Genomic DNA, 26,634 nt, shown 5'->3' on the forward strand with positions numbered 1-26,634 from the left:
TCTGCATGGAGCACATCTACTGGCACCATTTTTCCAACAGCATATGCTCACTTCATGTCTCTGTGTCACATTTTTGTAATTTTCACAATATTTCAAACGTTTTCATTACTATATTTATTATGGTGATCAGTGATTATGACTCACTGAAAGCTCAGGTGATGGTCAGCGTTTTTTAGCAATAAAGCACTTAAAAAATATTTATTTTTGAGAGAGAAAGAGAGGCAGAGCACGAGCAGGGAAGGGGCAGAGAGAGGAGACACAGAAACTGAAGCAGGCTCTAGGCCGTGAGCAGTCAGCACAGAGCCCGAGGCGAGGCTCGAACTCACGAACCAGGAGATGATGACCTGAGCCGACGTCAGACGCTTAACCGACTGAGCCACCCAGGTGCCCCAATAAAGCACTTTTTGATTAAGGTATGCACATTGTTTGTTTAGACATGATGCTATTGTACACTGAACAGACTATAGCACAGTATAAATAGAACTTTTATACACACTGGGAAACCAGAATATTCATCTGACTTCATTTATGGCGATATTCTCTTTATTGCAGTGGTCTGGAACCAAACCTGCAGTATCTCCAAGTTATGCCTGTATTCTGTCCTAACACCCTCTGCTATCTGTGTCCTGGAAGCGGGGCAAAAGGCTAAGAGCCACCAGTTTAGCCACAAGATAAAGGTCAAACTTCAACATGTTACAGCTCTTCAAAATCTGCTTCCAACTTGCCTTTGGGGCCTCATCTCCTATCACCCTCCATCAGCGGCCCCTGCTCAGGACGTTCCTAACCTCTGTTAGAAAGAACATTCCCCCTCTTCCGAACCCACCAAAACTCTACTCGTTCAGGGACTAATTCGCTGGTCAATTAACATTTTCTGTGAAACTTTCCTCAAGAGCTCTTGGCACTATTAAGCTGACCTTTAGAATGAAGCATTTCTATGCTTATTACGTGTTAATAGTTGTCTAAGAATAGACAATCTGCTAAGTCGAAGAACTGTCAATAAATATGCTCTCAGCAGGCCTCTGAAATATCAGAACTACATTTATTCACCTTTGTGTTCCCACCACTTAGTACTATGCTCATAAGACAACAAGCATGGGGTCCATAGCTATTAAATGAACACCATTATGAAAACCACATTCCATAATCCCACCTTATGCATCAGCCTATTGATGAGTCCTAGGGTAAACTCTATTATTTTGAAAATCTAGAAAAGAAGATTATATATTTATAACTTCTAATTTTAAAAGATGTCATTTTTAAAAATTACAGGCTAGCAAAACTTGTGTGTGTGTTCATATGTGTGTCCTTCCACGTACGTGTGTATTTATATACATGTAGTAGTTTCCTATGGCTGCCATAACAAATTCCCACAAACCGAGTGGCTTAAAACAACAGAAATTTATACTGTCACAGTTCTGGAAGCCTGAAATCCAAAATCAAGCTGTAGGCAGGGCTGCACTTCCTTGAAGGGCCCTCGGGGAGATTCTGTTCCCTGCCTCTTCCAGCTTCTTGTGAGCTCAGGCAAACCTTAGTTTGTGGCTGTTATCACTCCAGTCTCTGCCTTTCTCCTCTTGGAAAGACACTTGTCATTGGATTTAGAGCCCACTCAGGCAATCCAGGATGATCTCATCTTAACACTCTAATCTTAATTACATCTGCAGACTCCTTTTCCAACTAAGGCAATGAGTAAGTTACAGCTATTTAGACACAGACACATCTTTTTGGAAAGCCACCATTCAACCCACTACACTGTGGATATCTGTGTGTGTATGTCTGTGTATTAAAGATTGTGCCAAAGAACGGTCCTTAAATCAGGCTCTACTGAACACTTACATGTTGCCAAGGTGACCATTTGGAAACTGTTGGGTGCTGGGAACACAATGATAAACATGAAAGACAGTGCTTGCCCTCATGGAGGATGGTGGGAGATATATAAATCAAGTTATTCTTTAAAGTTGAAAAATGTACTATGAAGGAAAATTATATAGTTGTATAGAACAGAGAACTTTGCCTTATCTGTTATTAAATGTAACCCTGATATTTTCTCATTAGAGATGGATGACAGCTCAGAGAACGTTCTTTGATTTTCAGTTTAGGTTATGTCCCACATTGTATTGGAACATCCACTAAAAAGTCCTTGTTTCACATGTGTGCTTTGCCCTTTAATTCCTCTGACTCAAATATACTGCATGGAACTACCATAGTTCACGTAATTTAGGATGCCATGACTCGTAATACAGTCATTACTTCACAAGAATCAAGAAAGAATAAACATGGCTGATTAAACTACGACATGCCATTAATTACAAGATGCATCCCAATTTCAGGGCTATTAAAATGCACACTTCAGAATTAGTGAAATATGTCCATTTCCATTTTCAAATACATCCACCCAACACATCAGGACAAATTAAACAGCTTTTGATTAAGTAGTTATCACCAAATCTCAGTGTTCTTCCAGCCAAATTTTAATGCTGAGTTGGCTTCACCCAGACTCAGAATATTTTTCACCTTCTTTCCACGAGGTTAATGTATGTAAATATAATTCAAGAAGTTCTAAAATAAGACATATCCTCATATACTGAGTCTCTTCTAAGCTGGAGATAACTTGAGAAGTCAGAGACTGGGGAAGAACTCTAAAATCCTTGAGCTGAAGCAGGATGGAATGGCTGCTGGAATTATTCTTCCCTTGCCCAGAACTTGCTAAAAGGTTGGAAGGTGAAGGACACAGGGCATGCACCTGTGTGTGTAGTAGGGCAGGGCTTGCAAATACTTTAGAAATAAACTGGAGTATCCCAAACGCCCTGTGCCAGATGCTGCTAGACCGTGTGAAATGTGCAATGGGAAGAGAAGCCAGGACAGCCTGCTATCTGATGGCTTAGAACGACATATCTAAAAAAGAGAAGTGATAAAACTTCTACACATACCCAGCTCCAACCTAATAAAGTTCCTCAAGGAGTTCACGACTGCGATTTTGTTATAGTTTTACTCAGAGATCATGCAGAAGAAAAGGCTTCACAGAATAATCTGTTAAGAGTTCTTTTCTCACACGACTTATTTTTCCTTTATTGTGCAGTCTGGGTTTTGACATTGAGATACACAGGTTCCATGTTGCCCTGTTTTCCCCAAAAAGATTTAATGTTAATCCTTGCCATATGAAATTAAGAGGAATTGGGAAGGCAATGCCATCAAAGATTTTGTGGGAGGTAAGGACGTTGTAAGAGAAATTTAAGTCTTTAAATTTTTTTTTAATGTTTTATTTATTTTTGAGAGAGAGAGACAGAATGCAAGCAGGGGAGGGGCAGAGAGAGGGAGTCACAGAATCCAAAGCAGGCTCCAGGCTCTGAGCTGTCAGCACAGAGCCCAACGTGAGGCTCGAACTCACGAACTGTGAGATGATGACCTGAGCCAAAATCAGATGCTTAACCGACTGAGCCACCCAGGCACCCCACTTTGTCTTTAAAAATAAACAGACACAGGTCATTATGAAATTCTTAAGCAACACACACACACATGTACATTAAGAATGGTGTGTGAAAGGGGCACCTGGCTGGCTGAGTTGGTGGAGTGTGCAAATCTTGATCTTGGAGTTGTGGGTTCAAGCCCCATGCTGGATATAGATATAATTAAAAATAAAATCTTAAAAATTAAAAAAAAAAAAAGAATGGTGAAAAGTGTGCCCTTCATCCAAAAAATAATGGAAGAAATGTACTTTCAATTAACTAGTCTAAAGTTGAGCGCAATTTGCAAATGCTTCTTGAATTCTGAAAGGCACATTCTCTGCCTCTCTCTCTGTCTCTCTGTCTCTCTGTCTCTCTCTCTCACACACACACACACACACACACACACACACACACACACACACACGAACAACAGCTTAGTAAAGTATCATTTTAAAACAAATTCTTCCCTGGAGAAAACTTATTGCCAAAGCATCTGGACTATATTCCAGAAGGCATTTAACAAGTTACTATCATTTCCCAGACTCACCAGAGTAGTGCTGGCTTTAAAATGAATTAAAATTTTCTTTAGAAAAACAAATTTCAGGCCTCCCACAGCCTTTGGAAAAGAAGAGTAAGTCAAGATTGGGGTGGTCCTAGCCACAACTTCTCTTCTTTAAAAAATAAAGGATTGTTTTCAGATTTCATCAACTGTAAGTATTCTTAGATCACAGCCCAATGCATTCCCTGAAAGACAGGTGCGATTGAAATGGATTTTTCTACTTTTAAAGAGCAAAATGAATTTGACAAAGATAGTTCAATTCAGTAGTTAAGCATACTTTTGAGTAAATGGGCTGGCACAACAACAGGCTAGAAGAAAATAAAAATCTTACATCATATGCAAAAATTAATTCCAGACAGATTGAAGACTTAACTAAAAAATTTTTAAATCTTCCTAGAATATCTAAGAAACTACATATACAATCTCGAGGTCAGGAAGATCTTTCTTAGCCAAGAATGAAAACACAAGAAAGAGACTTGTCTGTGCATATAAAAATTAAAAACTCTGAATGGATAAATAGAATATAAACAAAGTCAATAGATAAATGTAAGTAAGGAAAACTTACATAATATATGTAATATATATATATATATATATATATATATATATATATATATATATATATATATGGAAACATATATAAGGAAAACTTACATAATATACAAACAGCATCTAGAAATTGGCAAGAATGAGTCAACAAAAACCAGCAAAAAAGTATGATTTCAATTTGCAGAAGAGCATTCTAAGCGGTAATCATATAAAAAGGGCACAAAATCACTAACAGGGAAATGTAAAATAACATAGCAACAAGATCTCATTTTGTATCTGTTAGGTTTGCAAATATTTTTTTAAAACTTTATAATAGCTAATGTTGACATGGATTTGGAGAAATGGTATTCTTACACATCAATGATGGAAATGAGAATTGTTACAGACTTTTTGGATAGCAATTTGGCAACATCTATTATATCATTTCTAGTTCTGTGAATTGTGATACTGGGATGAAAGACCCCCTTTCCCTCATATATATATTTTTAATGTTTATTTATTCTAAAAGAGAAAGAGAGAGAGAGAGGCAGAGAGAGAAGGAGAGAATCCCAAGCAGGCTCCGTGCTGTCAGCATAGAGGCCAGTGAGGGGCTGGATCTCACAACTGTGAGATCACGACCTGTGATGAAATCAAGAGTTGGGCACTGAACCAACTGAGCCACCCAGGTGCCCCCCCACATATGTTTTCTATAAAGAGTTAATTTTGATCTTTGCATGTGAGGTTAAGAGAATCAGTAAGATAGTGGTATCAAAGATATTTTGGGGAAGAAATAAAAGATGGAAATCATGGACTTCTATAGAAACAATGAGCAAATTAATGACTTATACATATGGGGGTTTAGTGAAATTCAGAGGCCAATAATTAGAAACAAATTGAACACCAATCAATAGGAGTATTTCCACACTGTAGAATATTGTGCAGCTGTTAAAAATGAATTTGTTTTACATCCCATGATTCAGAAAAATTCTCATGAGTGATATAAGCAAAAGGCCAAAAGACATGTATAATGTAATCCCATTTTTATACAGCAATGATAGATTTCTGTTTCAGTATGTGCCTTTGTATGTGTATATAATGTTGATGTGGGATTATGTGAGTATGGAGAAAATAGAAAGGATATGTACTGTTTATGTGAGTAGGCAGGGTTGGATTGGAGGAATAGGGGTTGAAGTGAAGGGAGAAGGCAAAAAAACCAAACAAACCTAAAATGTGCGCTTACGTAAAATTGTAATGTGTGTCTATGTGTGAACAGAGGATACATGAAAAGGACAGTCACCAAATGCTGATGGTGGTTATCTCAGGGTGGAGGGACCTCAAATTATCTTTAGTTTTTAAATATTTTTATGTATTCAAATTCTTTTTAATGAATGTATTAAGTTCAAAATCAAGGGCAATAAAGTTTTGTTTCACTGTGACAATTTAAAAACTAGATAGGTTAGACTTAGTTCATATATTTCCCTCCTCTTCTCCCTGGGCTCTACTCATTAGCATAAAACTCTTATAGTATCTACTGCACAGTATTCAACTGCATACAGTCTATTCATTGATCTCTTCCCAACTGAGTCAAGAAAAAGAGAGAGAGAGAGAGAGAGAGAGAGAGAGAGAGAAGACTGTGGGGAGGGGTGAGAACAATTCAAAAACTACCTGATTTACTGTAAAGTTAATTTGAGGCTTCTTCTTTGACAGTAGAAAAGAATCTCAAAGTCATCTCGTACTTCACTTTTAGCAACCGTCACCTCAACCCACTGATAGAACTATTCAGAGAGTTCTCTGTGCCTAGTTAGTAAAGGGATATATGTATATTATTCCCCATCAATCACTGCATATACACAGAGAATTAAACTGGACTTTCCCTCTTATCTGTGGTTCCCTTCTTTTTTTAAAACAATATTTTAAATTAAATCCAAATTAGTTAACATATAGTGTAATAATGATTTATGAATACAATTTAGTGATTCATCACTTACATATAACACCCAGTGCTCATTCCAACAACTGCCCTCCTTAATGCCCATTACCCATTTAGCCCATCCCCCCACCCAATACCCCTCCAGAGCCCTCAATTTGTTCTTTGTATTCAAGAGTCTCTTATGGTTTGTCTCCCTCCCTGTTTTTATATTATTTTTGTTTCCCTTCCCCTATGTTCATTGGTTGTGTTTCTCAAATTCCACATATGCGTGAGATCATATGGTATGTGTCTTTCTCTGACTGACTTATTTCACTTAGCATAATACTCTAGTTCCATCCACATTTTGCAAATGGCAAGATTTCATTCTTTTTTATTGCTCAGTAATACTTCAGTGTGAGTGTGTGTGTGTGTGTGTGTGTGTGTGTGTGTGTGTATGGTTCCCTTCCTCTTAGACATTATAATGAAGTTGACATTTACACAGATGTTCAACAGGAGAAATGAAATGACATCCAAGCCATCATGTTTGCTTCTCTCCCTATCTGGAAGTTGTCTGTGAATTTCTAGTATTTATTCTCTCACATCAGCACTTGGGTTCTAAGCTTCAAAAGGCTCTCAAACTGCCCAAATGTAGCACTTCAGGGCTCATTATGGATTACCTGTAAAAAGAATGAAATATTTTTATAAACTTGTCAACTTATTCTTAACCCTGAAAACCAAATAGTGACGAACCTTATTTGTCAGCTCAATTTCATGCAAAGCACAGGAATTTTCAACAATGAAGTAGCTGTGGGAACCTCTCCATGACTTGAATTCAAACACAGTTGTGAATACACAGCATGGATTTACCAAGACTTTCACGAGATTATTTTATTTTATGCAATGGAAGAGGATTCCTTCTTTCAGAGGACTGGCCACAAGGCAACAATGAACATAACACTTAAAACCAATATCCAGGTTGATAAATAAAAGCAATCATAATTATCCAATTTCAGGAATAGAGGGAATACCTCTTTATGAACATCAACTGAGGAAAAATAGAAGGAAAGTTTTAAAAAGTGATTAAACCCCACATGAAACCTGGAGATTACTTATAAACACTGCAGAAAACCAAGGGAAAAAATACTAGCATTTTATTTTTTATTACAGCTTTGAAAAACTCTACCAAAAAATGGAACAAAGAACTCATAAAACTCACAAAAGAAATATGATAAAATTATTGATGCTATTCTAATAGTAATCAAAGAAATACAAATTAGAAAAAGTGCCAATTCTTAAATGATCTAAATTGGCAAAGACTAAGAAATAACTACGATTTCAGTGATGCACAAAATGATTGGCTTACTCAGTCACTACTAATGTACAAACTTTCCTAGATACAATTTAGCAACACATATCAACAATCTAAAAATAATAAATTCTGAATAATAATCCCACTTCCAGGAACCCCAAATAACTAAATGTTAAAAACTGACCAATTCAGTTACAAAGATATCCTCAAAAATATGAGACTCAAAACAACCAAATGTTTAACAACTAAAAAATGGTCAAGTAAATAGTGGTTTATTGGTAATAATAGATTCCCACCCACAATTTTATTTTCAAAGAATATTAATAATGAAGGAAAATGCTCATGATCTCATGTAAAATCAAAAACATAGTTTTCTCTCTCTCTCTCTCTCTCAAATATAAATAAACATCAAAAAAATTTTAAAAAGGGGGGGTGGCGCCTGGGTGGCTCAGTCAGTTAGGTGTCCGACTTCGGCTAAAGTCATGATCTCTCGGTTTGTGGGTTCGAGTCCCATGTCAGACTCTGTGCTGACAGCTCAGAGCCTGAAGCCTGTTTCAGATTGTGTCTCCCTCTCTCTCTGCCCCTCCCCCGCTCACACTGTCTCTCTCTCTCAAATATAAATAAACATTAAAAAATTTAAAAAGAAAGTTTTTTATATGGCTTGGTCCCACTTTTAGATACAGTCTCCATTTACATGCCATGCCTGCAAAATAGGAAAAGGTTAATAATGGTTATATAACAAGTTATATAACTTCTGGAATTAAAGCTGATACTCATTTTTGTCATTTTTTTGGTCTATGTTTTCCAAATTCTCAATAATAATGATATCTGCAGAAAACCAGTAAATATCTTTTTAAAACACAACTACCAAGCCTCTCTGTCAAAAAAAATAAAGCAGGGGGGAAAAGCACCTTTAAACAACTGGACAATTATTCCCATCGTGTATATCAGATCAGAAAGAAAATCTGAAAAGTATGCATGCCAAAAAAGAAAGTGAGAAGTGTCTTATAATAATAATTTCCCACAAATACATAACTTTTCATGGCTTACTTATAAAGTACTTTCACATATAATAGAGGGCCTTTAAATAGAACTGCTTTAAGGTTTTAGCTCATGCTCAAGGATGAAAAGAGAAAAGTTGGAGCAAGAGGTTCATACTATTTAAGCTAAAGAAAAACCTGAACAAGAAGGTGTCAAGAAATTAGGGCTGAACGCACGGTTAAGTTTTGTGAAGGAAAAAAAAAAAGTGAAGAAAAAGCATCAAAGCACAAATCTGAGTGGCAGAGACTGCTAAACAGCTTCTACCATCCAATGCTCCGCTCTCCTGTAGTAAGAACCCACGGGTACTGTGCCCAGTTCCTTACTTTCCCGTCTACAGAAGAGTGTGTAAGTCCTCACCAATGAGATGGAAAGTGAAGTGCTGTGTTAGGAGTTGTGGTAAGGCAATTAAACTTCAGCTAAGGTCATGATCTTCTGGTCTGAATTCAAGCCCTTTTACCTTTCCTGCTGTATAAGATGCAGGCATGATAGCTAGAGCTCCAGCAGCCATTAAGTGCCATGAAGTGAAAACCACCTCCGAAGGATGACAGAGCACAAAGACATGAGGAGCCTGGGTCCTTGACTCTGGATGTGCCATATCTATCCTGGAGTATATACCTTTAGACTCCTTTTATACGAAATGAATGAAATCTCCATATTGTATAAATCACTATTTTTTTTTTTTTTTTGGTCCTATTATACACAACTAAAGTTAACCTTAACTGATATACCTGGCCATGAGGAGCTTGTGAAAATTTCTTCTGATCCTATCTATTCTCAGTGGCTCTCCTGTCTCCCAAAAAATGGGACCAAAATAAACATGAAAACAAGGAAAAAAAAAAAAAAAACCCCAAACCGAAGAATATCTGTATAAAGCCTCATGTTATTTACTTATTTTTAAGTAGGTATTCTGAATCTTCTAGAGCTCTATTTAGAGATTAATTAAACTGTTTTTAACTTGGGTCTGGTGCTTGATTGATTTTGTGGGTCAGTGGTTCAAGGTAAAATGGATCTTGCATTATTTCAAACATTAACCTGAAACAGACTAAAAGTGAAGACCTTGAAGCCTAAGCTTCCCGAGGACCAGGAATGACAATGGAATGGATGTTAGTTCTTCAATTTCAACCATCCTTTGCTCATACATTGATGCTAAAGGAAGAGTGAGGCAATTCAGGGTGTCAGTCATGAATAGAACACCTTCACAGATGGATATCCTTAAGTTACCAACGTGGGCTTCCTCAGGCATTTCATTAACCTTTTTCTGAATGGATGACAGAATGTTATAACCAGTGAGTGCTTCCTAACTACCTACAAGGTTAACAGAATATTTAAAAATAGAAAAGTAAACACTTACCTTTTTTCAGTTACTTTTAGATATTTGAATCTAGTTCCTTGCCAAGAGGAAAACACTGTCAATGTGAACTAATTATCAAGAGCCTATTCTCACTTCTAACACCTTAAAGACTGGTATATAGAAAACTCATATTTAAAAAATGTCTGAGCAAGGAAGTTTTCCTCTACTGAGTGGAGAAAAACAGAACATAACTTATTTTAAATCTTTACAGGGAAACATCCTTCAGCACTGTTCATATTCCCTTCTACACTGTAACTAGCCTAATCGTAATAACTTACTGAAGATGTTAAATATTAACCTAAGTAACAAATATCTTCATAAGACTTCACATTGTACTTTAAATTCAATAACTTGGAATTTATTAAACAACCATTAAGTCATCAAAGCCCAACTGGTATTTAAATACTTCAAACTAGGCTTAAGAATTAGCAGAATCAATTAAAATGACTTGCCCTTTAATTATAAAGTAATTCATCCACAACACTGGAAAAAGGCTTGGGAACATTGTTTTTTCCTTCTTCTACCACCATGCAGTATCCCTACAAGGGCATAAAAGGAAACTCACTGTCTGGGATTAAGACACTAAGGTTTCAAGTCAATCTTGGGGCTATTCTAGGAAGATGACAACTGTACCAAATTAGCAGTTGTAGTTTCGTAACACTATTTAAACCAAGTGGCTTACTTTGCTTAGAAGTAAAATCCCTGGTACCCTGGGAACATGAAACACTGAATAGTTAAATGGTTAGCTGACTATCCAATCAGTCCTATTCTTTATTATAGCATAAGAGTTGACCGATTCCAAAGATTTATGGTATTCTAGTCCACATAAGATTAGAAATTCAATGACATAGCTACATGTTAATATGTAGAGGAGGCATCTGAATTCCAGAACAAAAGAACTAGCAAGAAGCCAAAGAATCTAAAATTGAGTTGAAATTTCTAGAAATAATTTAGTTAAAACATTAATAACTGGGGCACCTGGGTGGCATTAAACTTCAGTGAAGGTCATGATCTTCTGGTTTGAGTTCAAGCCCCATACTGGCCTTGCTGCCGTTAGCACAGAGCTCACTTTGGATCCGCGGTTCCCCTCTCTCTCTGCCCTTCCCCTGCTCATGCTCTCTTTCTCTCTCTCTCAAAAAATAAATGAAAAACATTAAAGAAAAATAAAAAATAAAATAAAATATTAACAACTAATGATCCTAAGAATCATTATTTCATCATGATGGTCAACTAAGTCTTTATTTTCCCTACTGCTAATTTTAGGACATACCATCTTAGTTTCAAGTTATGTATTTACGCACATGTCTAGCTCAACTGAAACAAAAGTGAAATTCTATTTCAAACTTATAGAGGTCGCAGATGCTTTAATAATACAGATGTGTTGGACCTGAAAATGTTTAATACTGAGATTTGCTCATTCATTTATTAACTGCTTATGGGATATCTCTTCTATGTCAGACATTGTGCTAGGAGCTGGCAAATAGCAAAAATAATTGTTAGATACCTTTAACCTGAAATTCAAGTAAACATTTTTGTGCCACTAGGAGTAGGGGTAGGGGCTGAGATGTGGGGGAGCATCATCATGTGGAAATGTCTTCTAAAAGGCTTAAATCTCATAAGATTTAAAATATTTTAGTATTTTCTATTTTGTTAAATATAACACAATGATACATAAACCAGCAATAAAAGTTATTTTTCAAGTTGCATAGCATAGCTGGTGTTCTTAAGATTGATAATCCTGCTGAAGACCAGAGGAAGTTTATGAGTTTTCTTAGAACTGCAGCTCAGTGAGTAAAAAGACAGATACCTCAGGAATCTCAAACAAAAATAAACGAGTTTACAAGCTGGCCTACAAGGACTTGCCACTTCAATAAGGCAGCCAAATGAGCAAAAGAGAGTCGAATGCTCTTTAAACTATGATATGGTTGATCAAATGGTCAAACCAGTTTTCCTTTTACGGATGACCAAATGTCTTAAGACTTCCAAAACGGCCATCTTACTTGAAAAACAAGAACACCGAAAGAGCGATATCCAAATCTTGTCTTGTGGGTCTAAGTGCTTATCACTGTCCATGGTCTTCTAAAAGGTCCTTTCCTATTCTTCCATAATTTGTAGGCATGGCGAATTAGAGGTGATAACTAGAGGAAAGTAAAATAATATGGTATATAAAAGAATACTCAAGGGACTTCCTTCATCACCCATTTGGTGCAGAACATTACACAAGGCATGTTTTTCCTAACAGTTATATAACTATAAGTGCTCAGAAAATCATCATCAACCCAGTAAAAGCAGTGATGAATATCTACTAGAAAGAGATTCAAGTGGGTTGGTAGCATTTGGTCAGACTTGCATGTGATTCTGGATTAAGTTAAAAGCTTCTTTCCTAACTTCCTGTTCTTTCCCAAATCCAATCTTGGGTTAGTTCACAACACTTTCTCTCTGATAAAAACCTTACATCACCTTTTTATAACCTGTGGATTACTAGATCTCAAATACTCTGAGGGAAATAGGTAGGCTAAAGTCACCCTGATAAAGTCAGTATCTTTAGCTTTACAAAAATAATAAAATACTTTTTGGTGGACTTCAGTTGCCTAAATGATACACTCTGAAGCTTCTCTCTCAACTGGTCTGCACCTCCATTACTCTAATCTTATCTATGTGCACTCTTTTGCAATACACATGTATTTCACATATATTATGCGTTTAATTATCACAGTAAGCAGATACACAAGAATGCAGGTTGCATGAGCACAGAGGTGTCTGTTTTATTCAATGTTATTGTCCCCATATTTGTAACAGGGCTTCATACACAGCAGGGACTTAATAAATATTGATTGAACAAACTAATCAAAAACTATGAGATACATGGACCAGTATAATATATATTTTTTCTGCACGAGAAAACTACAAATCAAAGGGGTTAGACTTGACCAAGATCACATAACTATGAAATGGCAGCTCCTATAACTGAACAGAGGTTTCTAAGACCCAAATCTAGCATCCTTTAAACTACTGTCTCTCCTACCTGGGGCATGCATATGTATGCATGTATGCATATGTATGCCTCTTACAATATAGAATGTCAGGGAAAATGAAACCACAGATAAGCACATCTTCTGGGAACAAGATTCACACAAAGTTAGTTTAGAAAAAATATATATATAAAACATCAATCGTGGAGGTTTTGAGAACTTAATTTCAAAAATAAAACACAGATCTAGAAACACCTTTGATATCTGCAAAGAGCCACATGGAGCTTCCCTGAGTTCAGTGTCCATGTTTCTGCTCCTTCAGCCTTACAGGCACTTAAATGGTAGTTAGAGAAGCACTTCAGCACAAAGCCAGGACCAAGTTCCCACAGTGCCAACACACCTGGGGATTAGCATCAGCTCTGATTCCTCTGCACATCTGGAAAGGAGAAGTTGCTGTTGATCACTGCAGCTGCCTCCAACTCCTACTATCTTTTTCTCTCTCCCTGTCATTCCATGCAGGCTCAGTCTTCCTCTTCCTTTCAGTCAACAGGACCATAAACTCATCTTTCAGTGATCTAGGCAATCATTCTTCGAACAGGGGTACACGTTAGATGCAAAGCCAATACTTCCCATCACAGCTGTCAGGGAATCAATTTCCAGAGCCCCAACTTCCCAATATTCTCTGGTCTAAAAATTGACTTGCCTGGGATCACAGAGAGACGTCCAACCCAGGATGAATAGAAGCTGTCCTCCACCACCTCCCCTTCCCAAAGACCCTTCACCCACTTTACAGAAACAATGCATCTTTAGATCTTTCTTAACTGCATTACCCCAGGGTGTAAAGACCTCAGGGCAACTAACAAAGCAACAAATAAAAACCCTACTGCATGTAAAGGATTGAGTCTTTAGCATTTGGGTAGCAATGCCTTTTCTAAATCAGGGAATTTCCAATTCTTTGTTTCAAGCAACCAGAAATATTCAAATATGAAAAGGCTTAAGGTCAAAAGAAATCTAAAACACTGGGTTTCAATTTATATACATATTTTATAACAGAAATAATGACAGAGTGATCCATAAGACACTTTCAAACATAAAAATACATTACATTAGGATAGAATTCTGTAGCAGAAGAAAATGGGAATATAAATTTAAGGAGAAAAAGGTATAAAAATTTTAACTGTTTAAGAAGAACTTATTCATGCATTTTAAAAAACGAAGGATACTGGGAATCACTTATAGACCTACTAGAGTTTTTTTTTTTTAATGACGTAACAATTTAAAAGGTCAAGATTTATAATATACTGAAAGATGACATCCTTTGCAACTGTTTTCACTTAAGATGAAAAGTTTCAGCAATCAGCTTAAAAATATGCTGAGGGTACAAACTTCTACAGAATCGTTCAGGAGCTACAGGAACAAAAAAGTTGGAAGAACACTGTTCTAGACTAACCACTGGAGCCTTTCCAAGGTGAAATAATTGAAGAGACAGAGAATGTTCAATTTCCCTACCTAGTTTTGAGTTAGGATGGGTTGGAGATTAGCATTTGCTCCACCCTCTTCTTGGTCAAAAACACATGTGTTGAACCTGGTTCTACAGCCAACAGTTTCCAAGATTGATGACCAGGTTAAAAATCTCATCTCAACCGTATTGCTGCTGACTGGGGTTAGCTAGCCTTTGCCTGTTGAGCATGTATCTCACCCCCGTAAGAAGAATCACTACTTTTGAGTACCTTTCTTTGTGTTTTTCAGAAAAATTCATGAGGCAATACCATGAAGGCTCATTATTCTGTATTTCTCTTATCATATGATGACAAATTTCACCCCTGGGGATGCAATGTTGACTGTGTGTATCTGACTGGCATTTCATAAGTTACATGCATAATGCAAAGAACTGGAGAGTTCTTTACTGTGGGGTTAATATTTTAAGTATGGCAAATGTCCTGAGGAGTGATTTCAACAGGCACATCTAAATACATAAGCCCTCACCTCAAACACCACGTTTTTCCTTCTTTTTCTGATTTCGTACTCTCTTCTTCCCCACTGCTCCTTTCGTCTTTTCAGCCACTCCTCTGGGAAGCAGAAAGGAGTCTAAATATGATGGATGAGGCCAGCACTTAATTCGGTGTCTACACTGTTTGAAAAATATTGACTTTCCGGTCCTCAAACTCTCAGAGAGACAGTGGGGCTATTTAGAGTAGACATTAGACCTACTCTAAACCTACTCCCATTTAGTATGAGGAGGTAAAATTTGAGATAAAAGGTCTTTCTTTAGAGTCAGAAAGTTGGCTGAAAATCCCACTCCACACATTTACCAGGTATGTCACTCAATTTCTCTGAATCTCAGGTTCCCAAAGTCCTTAAAATGGGGTGCTGAGTATTTGAGACAATGCATCAAGCAATGAGAAATGTACAGCACGTAGTAGGCATTCAATAACCAACAGTTATAAAATTAGACGTTTAATGTTCTTTAATGACTGCTTCAAATTAGCCAATAGTTCTCTCTTGGCATAAGGTCAACTAGTGGCATGTTTTTCAGTTTCTTTCTGGTCTCTTTTAAAATCAGTGATTTGGAAAATGACTACTTTTCATGGCTAAGTATAGGGTGTGTGTGTGTGTGTGTGTGTGTGTGTGTGTGTGTGTGTAAAACATACCTGCAGTACTAAAACTGGGAAAAGGACAGACACAGAATGAGGACTGCACAAAACTGGAGATTTCACATACAGCTTTTATAAATATGGCGGCATATCCTTAATATGTTCTGGGTGCTGCTGTGGAACATGGTTAAAAATAAGCAAGGAGTCAATGATCGACTCTTTGAAAGACTATCCAAATTTAATTGGTAAGCTAACACTTTCCCCTCATCATATTCATTTTTTTAAGGATATTTAACACTGTAAGGCTGTGGGGAGAGTGGTGCTCCCCCAATTCTCATGTGTATCGAACTCAAAAAAGGATTCACATATACTTATTCAGAAAGGCAGGAATATATACTAACCTGAACAAACAGATTTATGGGTAAGGGTATTCATGATATCACAATTTGTAACAGCAGCTCATGTCCACCATTGGGGACTAGACTGTTGGGTATAGCCATCCGCTCGGAATATTATGCAGCTATTAAAAACAAAAAAAAATTTTAATAAGATGGGATTGTTAAGTGAAAAAACCAAGGTATAAAGCAGTATTTGGCTGGGATTCCAAATTTGTGTGAGTCATTGTGATTCTCAAGTGGTAATAAGCGAAAATTCACAATAAAGAATTGGAATTACAGTGATCAAAATCCATTCCACAGCTTGAAAGGGCACAGTGTTAAGACTTGCTACCCACGTCCTAATTTTAAAAAGAAGTGTGGGATGAGTACAGTGCTGATTCAGATCCTTCTTATGAATGACAGGGATAGGACAGCAGATAATAAAGCTAAAAGTTAGGTCTGCAACTGACATTCAGCCTCTTTAAACTTTCAGTTTAATGAAGCTTTTGGGTGACTTTTATACCACATGCATCAATGCTCTCTGCCTAGCTAAGGGTTTTGGCAGAGTGTGCAGTGATGAGAGAAGGTCGGAAAAGGTGAGGACTCCTAACCTTCCAATATACACATTTTTGCACAGTGGAAGAGGAAATGAAACTGTGAATACACACATACCCACACATACAAATTCAGACCTGGAGATATATAGTTATATAGTTAAAGCACCACTTTCCCACCCCCACTGTAAACAGGAATGCCTCAACATACCACCTGTCCTTCTTCCTGAGTTCATCTGCACTTCATTACTAGTTTGAAAACTCCTAGTTTATTCTCACCACTACCAAGACCAACCAAACAAGGATAGAAAGCATGCCATGCTTGTTTTCCAGGATTCATGAACTTTCCTGCATTGCTTTCTCCCATCAGTACTTCAAATGTCTAATCTAACCCCACAGATTAAGAAACAGAATAAAAATGCCTTTGGACATTTACACATCTCACGTTACCCACTGTTGTTACTCCCTTTCTGGAGTAACCCGAACCCTTGTGACTTGAAATGACATCTTTCTGCTCAATGCTCTTCTGACTTGGCCTGTGTGACCACAGCTCTATCTGCTTGCCTGCCAGCCTGGGCCCAAGGGCTTCCCGCAGCCCTACAGCAGAGCAAGCATGTTTCTGTGAACAGTCCGAAATCACATGAAGCCCAAATCAACTGAAGTTATAGTGAAAATACAAAACAAAACACACCTGAATGGACACCTTACATGGTACAATTCAAACTGACAGGGGTCTACTTGCTTGACACTGCACTTGTTTGCAGAGGTCACACTGCAGAACAAACAGCTGGGGGATGTTTGGCTGGTTTCTGGTGGTCAGTTTCAGAAAATACAAGCATTTCTTAATTCTGTGCTCAGGTTCCAAATCAATATAGGTTTTGGTCACTTAATTTTTTTTTTGCCAGGCTGGAAATGTGCTAAGCTAATAATTAACCTTAAGCATACCATCACTTCTGCTAAAAACATTTTCTACACTCAGCCCCAAATTACTTTCAGTTCGGTTAAACAAAACAGACAAGCTGTAATAAAAGGTCTCTGAGAAATGTGATCCCTTTAGTTGGTCACCCAGGATCTTTTCCTCTTAAATCTGCTGCTTCTTGTGGGGGTGGGAGGGGGGTGGGGGGTGGAGGGTGGAAGAAGGAAGGAGAGCATCCAAAATAAAGATGCCACCCAAAGCACAATGATTTTGTAAGAAAGTTGCCTAAGATAACTCTTCAGGGTTTCCCAGGTTGAGTAATTCCTGCAGGAGGGTGGGGAGGGACAGCTCGCCTCCAAAACTACAATCTGCAGAGGTTTCCCCAATGTTGATTTTTTTTTTTTTTTTAAGGCGTCCTTTTTAATTACACTGCAAGGGCTCTGATTTTCCCATCTCTAGCTGTTGCCGGGGGTTGCTGAGAGCAACGCGCCAGGGCTGCGGCAGCCGCTCGGGCCAACTCCAGCGCCGGGGGTGGGGGCGGGGGTGGGCGGGCAGCCCACTCCCCACCCGGTCCCACCCTCCCGAGCACACGCGCGCACACCCATGCCGAGACTGCGGTCCGCGCCGGTCTGCCCTGCGCCGGCGGCCGGGCCGAGACTCACCGCTGTCCAGCCGCGCGATCTGGGGCAGCCGGTAAGTGCTGACCAGCAGGTCGAGCGGAACGGCCACCGAGCTCCACTTCACATCCTTGAGGCTGCAGCCCAGCGAGGGCGCCGGGTCCATCTTCCCCGCCTCCTCCTGCCCCGCGCTCCCGCCGCCGCCGCCGCCGCCGGCACCACCCGCGCCTCGGCGGCGGCCGCTGCTCGCGCTCGCGGTCTAGGGCGCGCAGGAGGCGCCGGGCACTCCGGCCACGGGCAGCTCGGGGGCACGGCGGCTGAGGCGGCCGGGAGGGAGGGGGCCCGCGCCCAGCTCAGCTGTCGCTACGCGGCATGGCCGGGACGCCCCGCGTGCCCTCAAGCCGGGAGAGGACTCGCAGCAGCCCCGCGGCTGCGGGCGGCGGCGGCCGGGGTGGCTGCGGCGGCTCCCGCTCCGCCTCCTTCTCTGGCCCCGGGTCTGCAGCTGCGACGGCCGCCCGCTCGCCTCCTCCTCCTCTTACCCCTCCTTCCCTCCGCCTCGAGCGTGTGAGGAGGAGCCGCGGGTCTGAGAAACGCCATAGCAGCGCTCCCAGCACTGACCAACAAGGTGCGAGCAACGCCTGCGCAGCTCGGGGAGACGCCGCCTCCGCCTCCGCCTCCCCGGCGCAGCCCGCTCCGCCTCCCGCTCGGCCTCCGCCTCCCGCGGCCCGGCGGGCTCGGCTGGGCGTCAGCCTCTCGGCCGCGGCCGCCGACGCCTGCGGCTCGGCGCGCTCTGCAAGCTTTAGCTCTCGCTCCCCCGTCCGACCGCTCCGGCGCCCTGCAGCCTCGCCGGGCGCCACGGCGCGCCCTGACTTCTTCGCAGCCCAGGGCCCTTCCCGGAGCCCAGCAGGAGCGGAGCAAGCTCGGGAATCTTTCTCTCAGTCGTGGCGCCGGGCACGGTCCCCTGCTGCTCCTCACTCTGCCACCGGAGTTGCTAAGGCCACAGAAGAGACCTCTTTGGTGCTCACCTCTTGAGAGTGCCACAGACAGACCAGGCGGGGAAAGGCAGGCGTGGAGCAAGAGGCCGAGCCATTCTCCCCCAACCTCACAACTCTGTAAACGGAGCTGGAAGTTAATCCTACCAGTCTAGACTTTGCTAGGCAGCCTGGAAAAGGCCGAAGCACCCAGATGGAGAAAGGTGATTATGAATGATCAGTGCCCACAGAAGGGAAGGTGCCCATTGGGTTCAGTACCTTCGTTGTATGGAGACCGTGGGGGTATGAGGCCACTGACCCCGATAAACACGCCAAGGGAAAGAGCAAACGAGGTTACTGGGGGCCTTCTGCGGCCAGCTGTTTTCACATGCTCTTCTCAGTCAATTCTCTTCGATCTTTAAAGTTGGGATAATTCCAGTTTTCTAGACACGCGTACCTAGACATTAGGTAGTTTGGCAAGATTACACAGTTTGCAGATGGCAGTGCTAGGATTCAGACCCACAGTTGACTTCCCAGGATAAATCGTCCTGTTTCCCCCAGTATTGAGCATGGCCTGCGCGCTGCGGGACATAGCTCAGAAAGTAGAGGTGGCTGTTCAATTCCTGTTTATTTAAGCCTATCCTGACTTTTATGTGCTAATCCTTTTTTTAGCATAGTTTTACACCAGGAGAGGTGAGTGGTTGTCAGGTGGAAGGCTTGCATATCAACTCTGTTTTCCAACACGTATTCCATGTTCGGTGCATGATAAAACAGACCGAGCTGCTTCTGGGTCGCCCACCCAAGAGGTCTTGAAAACATCCTGCCGCCTCTCAGTGGGCCGACTTAGGTCTGTGTCAATGAATAAACCACTCTGTTAGCAACTTAAGAAAACCCCCAGGTTTTCAGAAAACCACACCTCCTTTGTCCTCTCACTTTGAAACATTGGCAATACTTTTCACAAAAATTTTTTGCTGCAAGTTCTGACCTTTGTGTCATGCACATCATTTTTTTTTTTAAGTCTTGGAGAAAAGTGGGAACTATTTTAATATATTACCCAGAATCACAGGTCCATTAAAGTTACACGATTTTGCTCATATAAAGAAGAATTTTTTAAAACCCTAAGGAGCTAGGGGCGCCTGGCTGGCTCAGTTGGTAGAGCATGTGACTCTTGATCTCCGTGTCATTAGTTCCAGCCCCACCTTGGGCATAGAGTTTACTTAGTAATGATTTTTTAAAAAGAAGAAGAAAAAAAGAAGGAGCTAAGTGCCAGCTATTTTTTTTCTATCTAAATTATTTTTTAAAATACATTATATTTTGGGGGGGTTTAATTTTAATTCCAGTTGGTTAACATACAGTGTTATATTAGTTTCAGGTGTACAATACAGTGATTCAACAGTTTCAAATATCACCCAGTGCTCATCATGATCTAAATAATTATTTTTGGAAATAAAGTTCAAACTCCGAAAATGACATAGGAAACACTTAATAATGGGCAGGGTTGGGGTCCTTCACCCAGTAAGTAGATCCTTAAACCTCATATGATAGAATGAGTTTTTAAAAATCATTTTCTGCTGTTATGATATCCTCTTTAAAAGCTTCAGGGAATAGCATTACTGTAGTTCCCTCTCATGCAAGGGTTGGTGACTTAAGAACTAGAGACAAGATAAAAAGTCAAAAGATTAATGCAGTCAACTTTTTTTTTTAATCAATAAAGGACATACATTAGATTTGCTCTTATTGCTGACCTAGCAGAAAAGGTTGCATTTTAATCTTAAGTATTAAAGGGAAGACACTTTAACGAGCCACAGATTCTTATGTAAGTCTCATGTCCTAAAGAATACTTACAGAAAGATTTTATTTGTGATATGGAGAGAGTTCTAGTTAAGCTGTGAGGAAGGTCAGCTAAGAAAGGTAGTCTTTCAGTCTGGCTGAACTGTACTTTATGAGGAAGTATGTTTCTTAAGATTGTTGGACCAACGCAAACCGTGTATATAAAGGCATAACAACTGGATGCAGGAGCCAAACTTACAGGGTTTTGTAGTTTTTTAAAAAAGGGAGTACCCAGGAAGTTTTCTGTAAAGCAAAATTCCATGTCCCTTGTGTCCTACTGGGTACTTTATAAAACTGAGATTTATGGGAGGCAACACATTATCATGACTAAAAATACCAACTCCAGAGCCTGATGGCATGGATATGATTAGTGCCTCTGTTTCTATGTAGGATCTTGGGCAACTTACTCTTTCCTCCTCTGAAAAATGAGGATAATTGCTATAGGCTGAATGTTAGTGTCCCTCCAAAAGTCTTATGTTAAAACCTAATCCGCCAAGTGATGGTGTTTGGAGGCAGGCCTTTGGGAGGAGATTAGGGCTATGAACCAGTACGTGGCCCTCTTAAAAAAATTTTTTTTAATGTTTATTTATTTTTTAGAAAGAGAGAGAGTGTGTAAGCAGGGGAGGGGCAGAGAGAGAGAGAGAGAGAGAGGGAGACACCGAATCTGAAGCAGGCTCCAGGCTCTAAGCTGTCAGCACAGAGCCCCACCTGGGGCTTGAATTCACGAGCCTTGGAGCCGTGAGGATCATGACCTGAGCTGAAGCCGGCTGCTTAACCTACTGAGCCACCCAGGCGCCCCAATAAGTGTCTCTCTTTAGACATGGAATCTTAGAGCACATTGATCTTGGACTTCCCAGCCTCAGAAGTCCGAGCAATAAATTTCTGTTGCTCACAAGCCACCCAATCTGTGGTATTCTGTTATAGAACTTGAGTAAGCTAAGACGATAATAATAGTCATTGTTTCATAGGGCTGATATGAGAATTTAATCATTTAATATCTGTTGAGCATTTAGAATAGTGCCTGACACATGGAAGTGCTATGGAAGCATCCACTGATATTATTAAAAGAAGTATTGGCTTTGAATGGGACAAATTTTAGAGAAAAGATGAGGCGACACATGGAGCTGTGAGGTAATGATTAGATTTGGGAAGAACAGTTTATATTAGCAAGAAGAAGAGGAACATTCCTCAAATGGGAGACCCAGGTGGTTGCTCCCAGCTGTGAGACCTCACTCCCCAAATCTAGAGTCTCCACCATGAGCCAGCCCTGCTGCACAGCAGATCCACGCAGTGACCTTGATGACTCTTCATATGCTGATCTAATGATGCTGATAAAGCCAAGGGTGAATCAGGCACATGATACTGTAGAACTCATATGAGGGATGCTTCACAGCTTCCGAACTGTGAAACTACTATTTACACATACGTAACTTGTTAATTCCCTGCATTATCAGCTTTGAAAAATAAAAATATTGCATGTTGGTTTTCCTCATATCAGCGTGTCCTGGGGCACATAATATGCTAGCAGTCAATTGTGATATCAAAGTTCACAGCCCCAGTGGTTTCTAGGTCTCTAAACTCTTTTCCCTTTCAATTAATTTCCACACCATTGCCAGAGTTGACTTAAAAGTTACTCCCTGACTAAAACCTTGTATGGTATCTGTATTCTCACTGTCTGTGGAATATAATGTAAAGCCTTCTGCATGGTATAAAACGTTCTTCCCGGGGTGCCTGGGTGGCTCAGTCGGTTAAGAGTCCGATTCTTGATTTTGGCTCAGGTCATGATCTCATGGTTTGTGGGTTTGAGCCCCACATTGGGGTCTGCACTGACAACGCGGAGCCTGCTTGGGATTTTCTCTCCACTCTCTGCCCCTCCCCTCTTCACGCTGTCTTGTCTCTCTCAAAATAAATAAATAAACTTTAATTTTAAAAACGTCCCTCCCTTATGTGACTGAGTCTGCCTCCCCAGCCTCATTTTGGTTGACTACCTTCCGACAGCCTGGAATCTAGTAGCAGTATCTTTCTGTAATTACCCAAAGGTATCATGCTAATATACAGCCACGAAGAAGTCGTTCTCTCAGTGTGGTACCCCTTTCTCTCTCTTCCGTGAAACTCCTATTCCATCTCCAACTACAGTAGATCTCCCTTCATCTGCGGTTTTGCTTTCTATGGTTTCAGTAACCTGGTTAACCGCAGTCCAGAAGCAGATGACCCTTCTTCTGACCAAAGGTCAGAGGTCACAAGTAGCCTGTCTCAGTTCCTGCCTCTCTCACCTCACTTCATCTCCTCATGCGGCCATTTTATCGTCTCCTGTCATCACAAGAAGAAGCGTGAGTACAGTACAATAAGATATTCTGAAACAGAGAGACCACATTTACATAACTTATTACAGTACATTGTTATACTTGTTCTATTTTATTGTTATTATTGCTAATCTGTTACTGTGCCTAATTTATAAATTAGACTTTATCATAGGTGTGTACATACAGGGAAAAAAATAGTAGAGCTAGGGTTCAGCGCTGTCTACAGTTTCAGACATCCCCTGGGGATCGTGGAAATATCCTCTGTGGATAAGAAGAGAATATCGTACTTGTATTTCGTGAAATGCTGTGTCTCCTCCTGCAAAATGCTGACCACTTCTTTTCCTGTATTCCCATTGTACCTGGCAATACCCCCTTTTTAACTGTGTTAATTACACTGTGATTTATTATCTGTTCGTATGTGCGCTTTCCCTGCTAGAGAGCAATTAACTGTGGCCACTGAAAGTGTATTTTAGTCACCTCTGTTTCTCCAGCTCCTGTCACCATGCCTGGCCCATGGAAAGTGCTCAATTAATGTTTGTCAGGTTGAGTAACAAGCTGAGTCATGAGTCGTCCTCTGGCTCTAGATTATTTCATAGGTCACTACATTTCTGAATTATAAACAATTATTATTTATCAAGTCCAGAAAACAACAACATTTCCTATCAGTTTGGATCCGAATTTTTTTCATTCATCTGAAAATTTAAATTTCTTTGAAATCAAGATCTGCACTTTTGCCACTGAACTGGGAATGTACCTTTGGACTATCATTTACTAAAACTGTTAGTGTATTGTTAGCTTATTGTTCGTTAATTTGTGGTCTCCCTTACTAGGACTTTACCCTCAGAGGTGCTTACTTTATTATCTTTGCATCCCTAGCACCTGGCATATAGAAGGCACAGTCTCTCAATAGATATTGGATAGATAGAGAGAGAGAGAGAGAGAGAGAGAGAGAGAGAGATGATAGATAGATATAAACAGATAAATTGGTCTTTCTTTTATCTATCTATCTATCTTATTGAGAAAATGGATAAATGAAATCCCATAAACATATCTGGGGCCCCTGGGTGGCTCAGCCAGTTGAGTGTCCGACTTGGGCTCAGGTCATGATCTTGTAGTTCATGAGTTTGAACCCCATTATTGGGCTTGCTGCTGTCAGCCTGTCAGTGCAGAGCCCGCTTCAGATCCTCTGTCCACCTCTCTCTGCCCCTCACCCACTACTCTCTCTCTCTCTCTCTCTCTCTCTCTCTCACAATATAAATAAAACATTAAAAAAAAGCATATCCTATATGGGTATTTTTAAGAAGGATTCAAAAACATATTAGGAAATTTATTTTATCATCTTTTCCTTTCTTGCTTTTGATATAGGGTCTGACCTTCTTTAATAGATAAATAATACAGACATTACAGTGCCAAAATAGGAACATTAAGGAGAAGTATTCTATATTAAGGAAAAATATCCCTAGTTACAAATTGGGTATTGTGGGACATGTTTGTTTTTCAAAACAATACACAACATGTTGTATCCCCGTTAAAAAATTTTTTTTAACATTTATTTATTATTGAGAGACAGAGACAGAGGATGAGCACGGAAGGGGCTAAGAGAGAGGGAGACACAGAATCCGAAGCAGGCTCCAAGCTCCAAGCTGTCAGCACAGAGCCCGACACGGGCTGACTTGAGCTGAAGTCAGACGCTTAACCGACTGAGCCACCCAGATGCCCCTGTTGGATCCACATTTAAACGTACATATCGCATTGTGACCCAGTACACACATACATTTATAACTGAAACAAAAATTTTATAAAATAATACTTTTTTGGGTAATTCTAATGTGTACTGCATCCCGATCTTGTAATCTATTATTTTACATTTAGTTTTTTAATATTAGTCATGACCCACTAATTTTATAGGTCTATAACATGACCTATAGTGTTAAAAACACTATTTTAAGTAATATTGTTTTAATTTTTAAAATGTTCTATTTATTTTTGAGAGAGAGAGCACAAGCGGGGGAGGGTCAGAGAAAGAAAGGGTCCAAGGATCCAAGGCAGGCTCTGTGCTGATAGCAGTGAAGCTGATGTGGGACTCAAACACATGAACCGTGAGATCATGACCTGAGCTGAAGTTGGATGCTCAACCAACGGAGCCACTCAGGTGCCCCCAAAACTACTGTTTTGTACATTAAGTGTTTATAGTTCATCAAAACAGGGAATATTATGACTGAAATAGTAGGAACTTATGAAATGCAACAATAATCTGAAATGAAAAAGGCAAATTATTAAAGTTGCCAAAGTTATCGTGGATATGTGTGCATATGTATATAGCTTTATCGGTTAGAAGTTTGGGTTATGTAGCATCTAAGTCTTTGTAAATGGTGTTTTTCCTCTCAACCAAGCACAAGACCTCAGTTTGAGAAGCTGCTGGTAACAAGTAGTGGTCCTGGGTCTGGTGTAGTTTTGTAAATTATGAGCGAGGCTTTCCAAAGGAGTGGTCAAGTGATTCATAGGTTAGCTATACAATTCTGCAGTTTCAAGAAACCCTTTACTAAAGTAAGGCACGGTTACTAACTAATCACTAATTATTCATTTCAAATACATTAATAAATTATTTTTAATGATACTTTTAAAGAATTGTTTAAAGAAATAGTTAGCTTAATTGGCTATTATCACTTATGAAGTAGACAAGCTAAGGTTCTTTTACCTAGTAGAGTCTATAGTTCATGACATAATTTAGATTTTTCTCAATAAACTTATATGATGTGACAAAGCACAGGTAGAAAAACTTTCATTTTTTTTGTGCCAGAATAATAATTAATATTATTAAATATTTCTTAGTGCCAAAATCTTAGCAGGGTATGTAAAAGTTTATTGATGACATTCTGGTGATTTTGAAGCTTCAAATGAGGTTTTTTAGAAAATTTTTTTAATGTTTATTTTATTTTTTTTTAATTTTTTTTTTTTTAACGTTTATTTATTTTTGAGACAGAGAGAGACAGAGCATGAACAGGGGAGGGGCAGAGAGAGAGGGAGACACAGAATCTGAAACAGGCTCCGGGCTCTGAGCTGTCAGCACAGAGCCCGACGCGGGGCTCGAACTCATGGACCACGAGATTGTGACCTGAGCCGAAGTCGGCCGCTTAACCGACTGAGCCACCCAGGCGCCCCTAATGTTTATTTTTGAGAGAGAGACAGAACGTGAGCATGGGAGGAGCAGAGAAAGGGAGACACAGAATCTGAAGGAGGCTCCAGGCTCTGAGTACAGAACCCATGAACTGCGAGATCATGACCTGAGCTGAAGCCAGATGCTTACCTGACTGAGCCATCCAGGCGCGCTTAGTTTTAATGTCAGAGGCAGTTATAGAT

The 26,634-nt window shown here is 39.9% G+C and overlaps 1 protein-coding gene across 3 annotated transcripts in view; it reads right to left on the reverse strand.

Moving 5' to 3' along the window:
* The window catches only part of GAREM1 (GRB2 associated regulator of MAPK1 subtype 1), a 201,783-nt gene extending 183,447 nt beyond the window's left edge, over window positions 1–18,336 (reverse strand). For 2 of the 3 annotated variants that reach the window (XM_078435356.2, XM_078435355.2), the window contains exon 1: window positions 18,216–18,336. In XM_078435356.2, the coding sequence (XP_078291482.1) occupies window positions 18,216–18,336 (121 nt within the window). Of the gene's footprint in view, window positions 1–16,107; window positions 16,227–18,215 lie in introns of all 3 variants that reach the window. The other variant, XM_078435357.2, reaches the window with a different exon arrangement.
* Between the last annotated feature and the right edge of the window lie 8,298 nt (window positions 18,337–26,634).

Source organism: Panthera onca, chromosome D3, assembly GCF_046562875.1.
Source record: "Panthera onca isolate mPanOnc1 chromosome D3, mPanOnc1 haplotype 2, whole genome shotgun sequence".
NCBI classification, from domain to species: Eukaryota; Metazoa; Chordata; class Mammalia; order Carnivora; family Felidae; genus Panthera; species Panthera onca.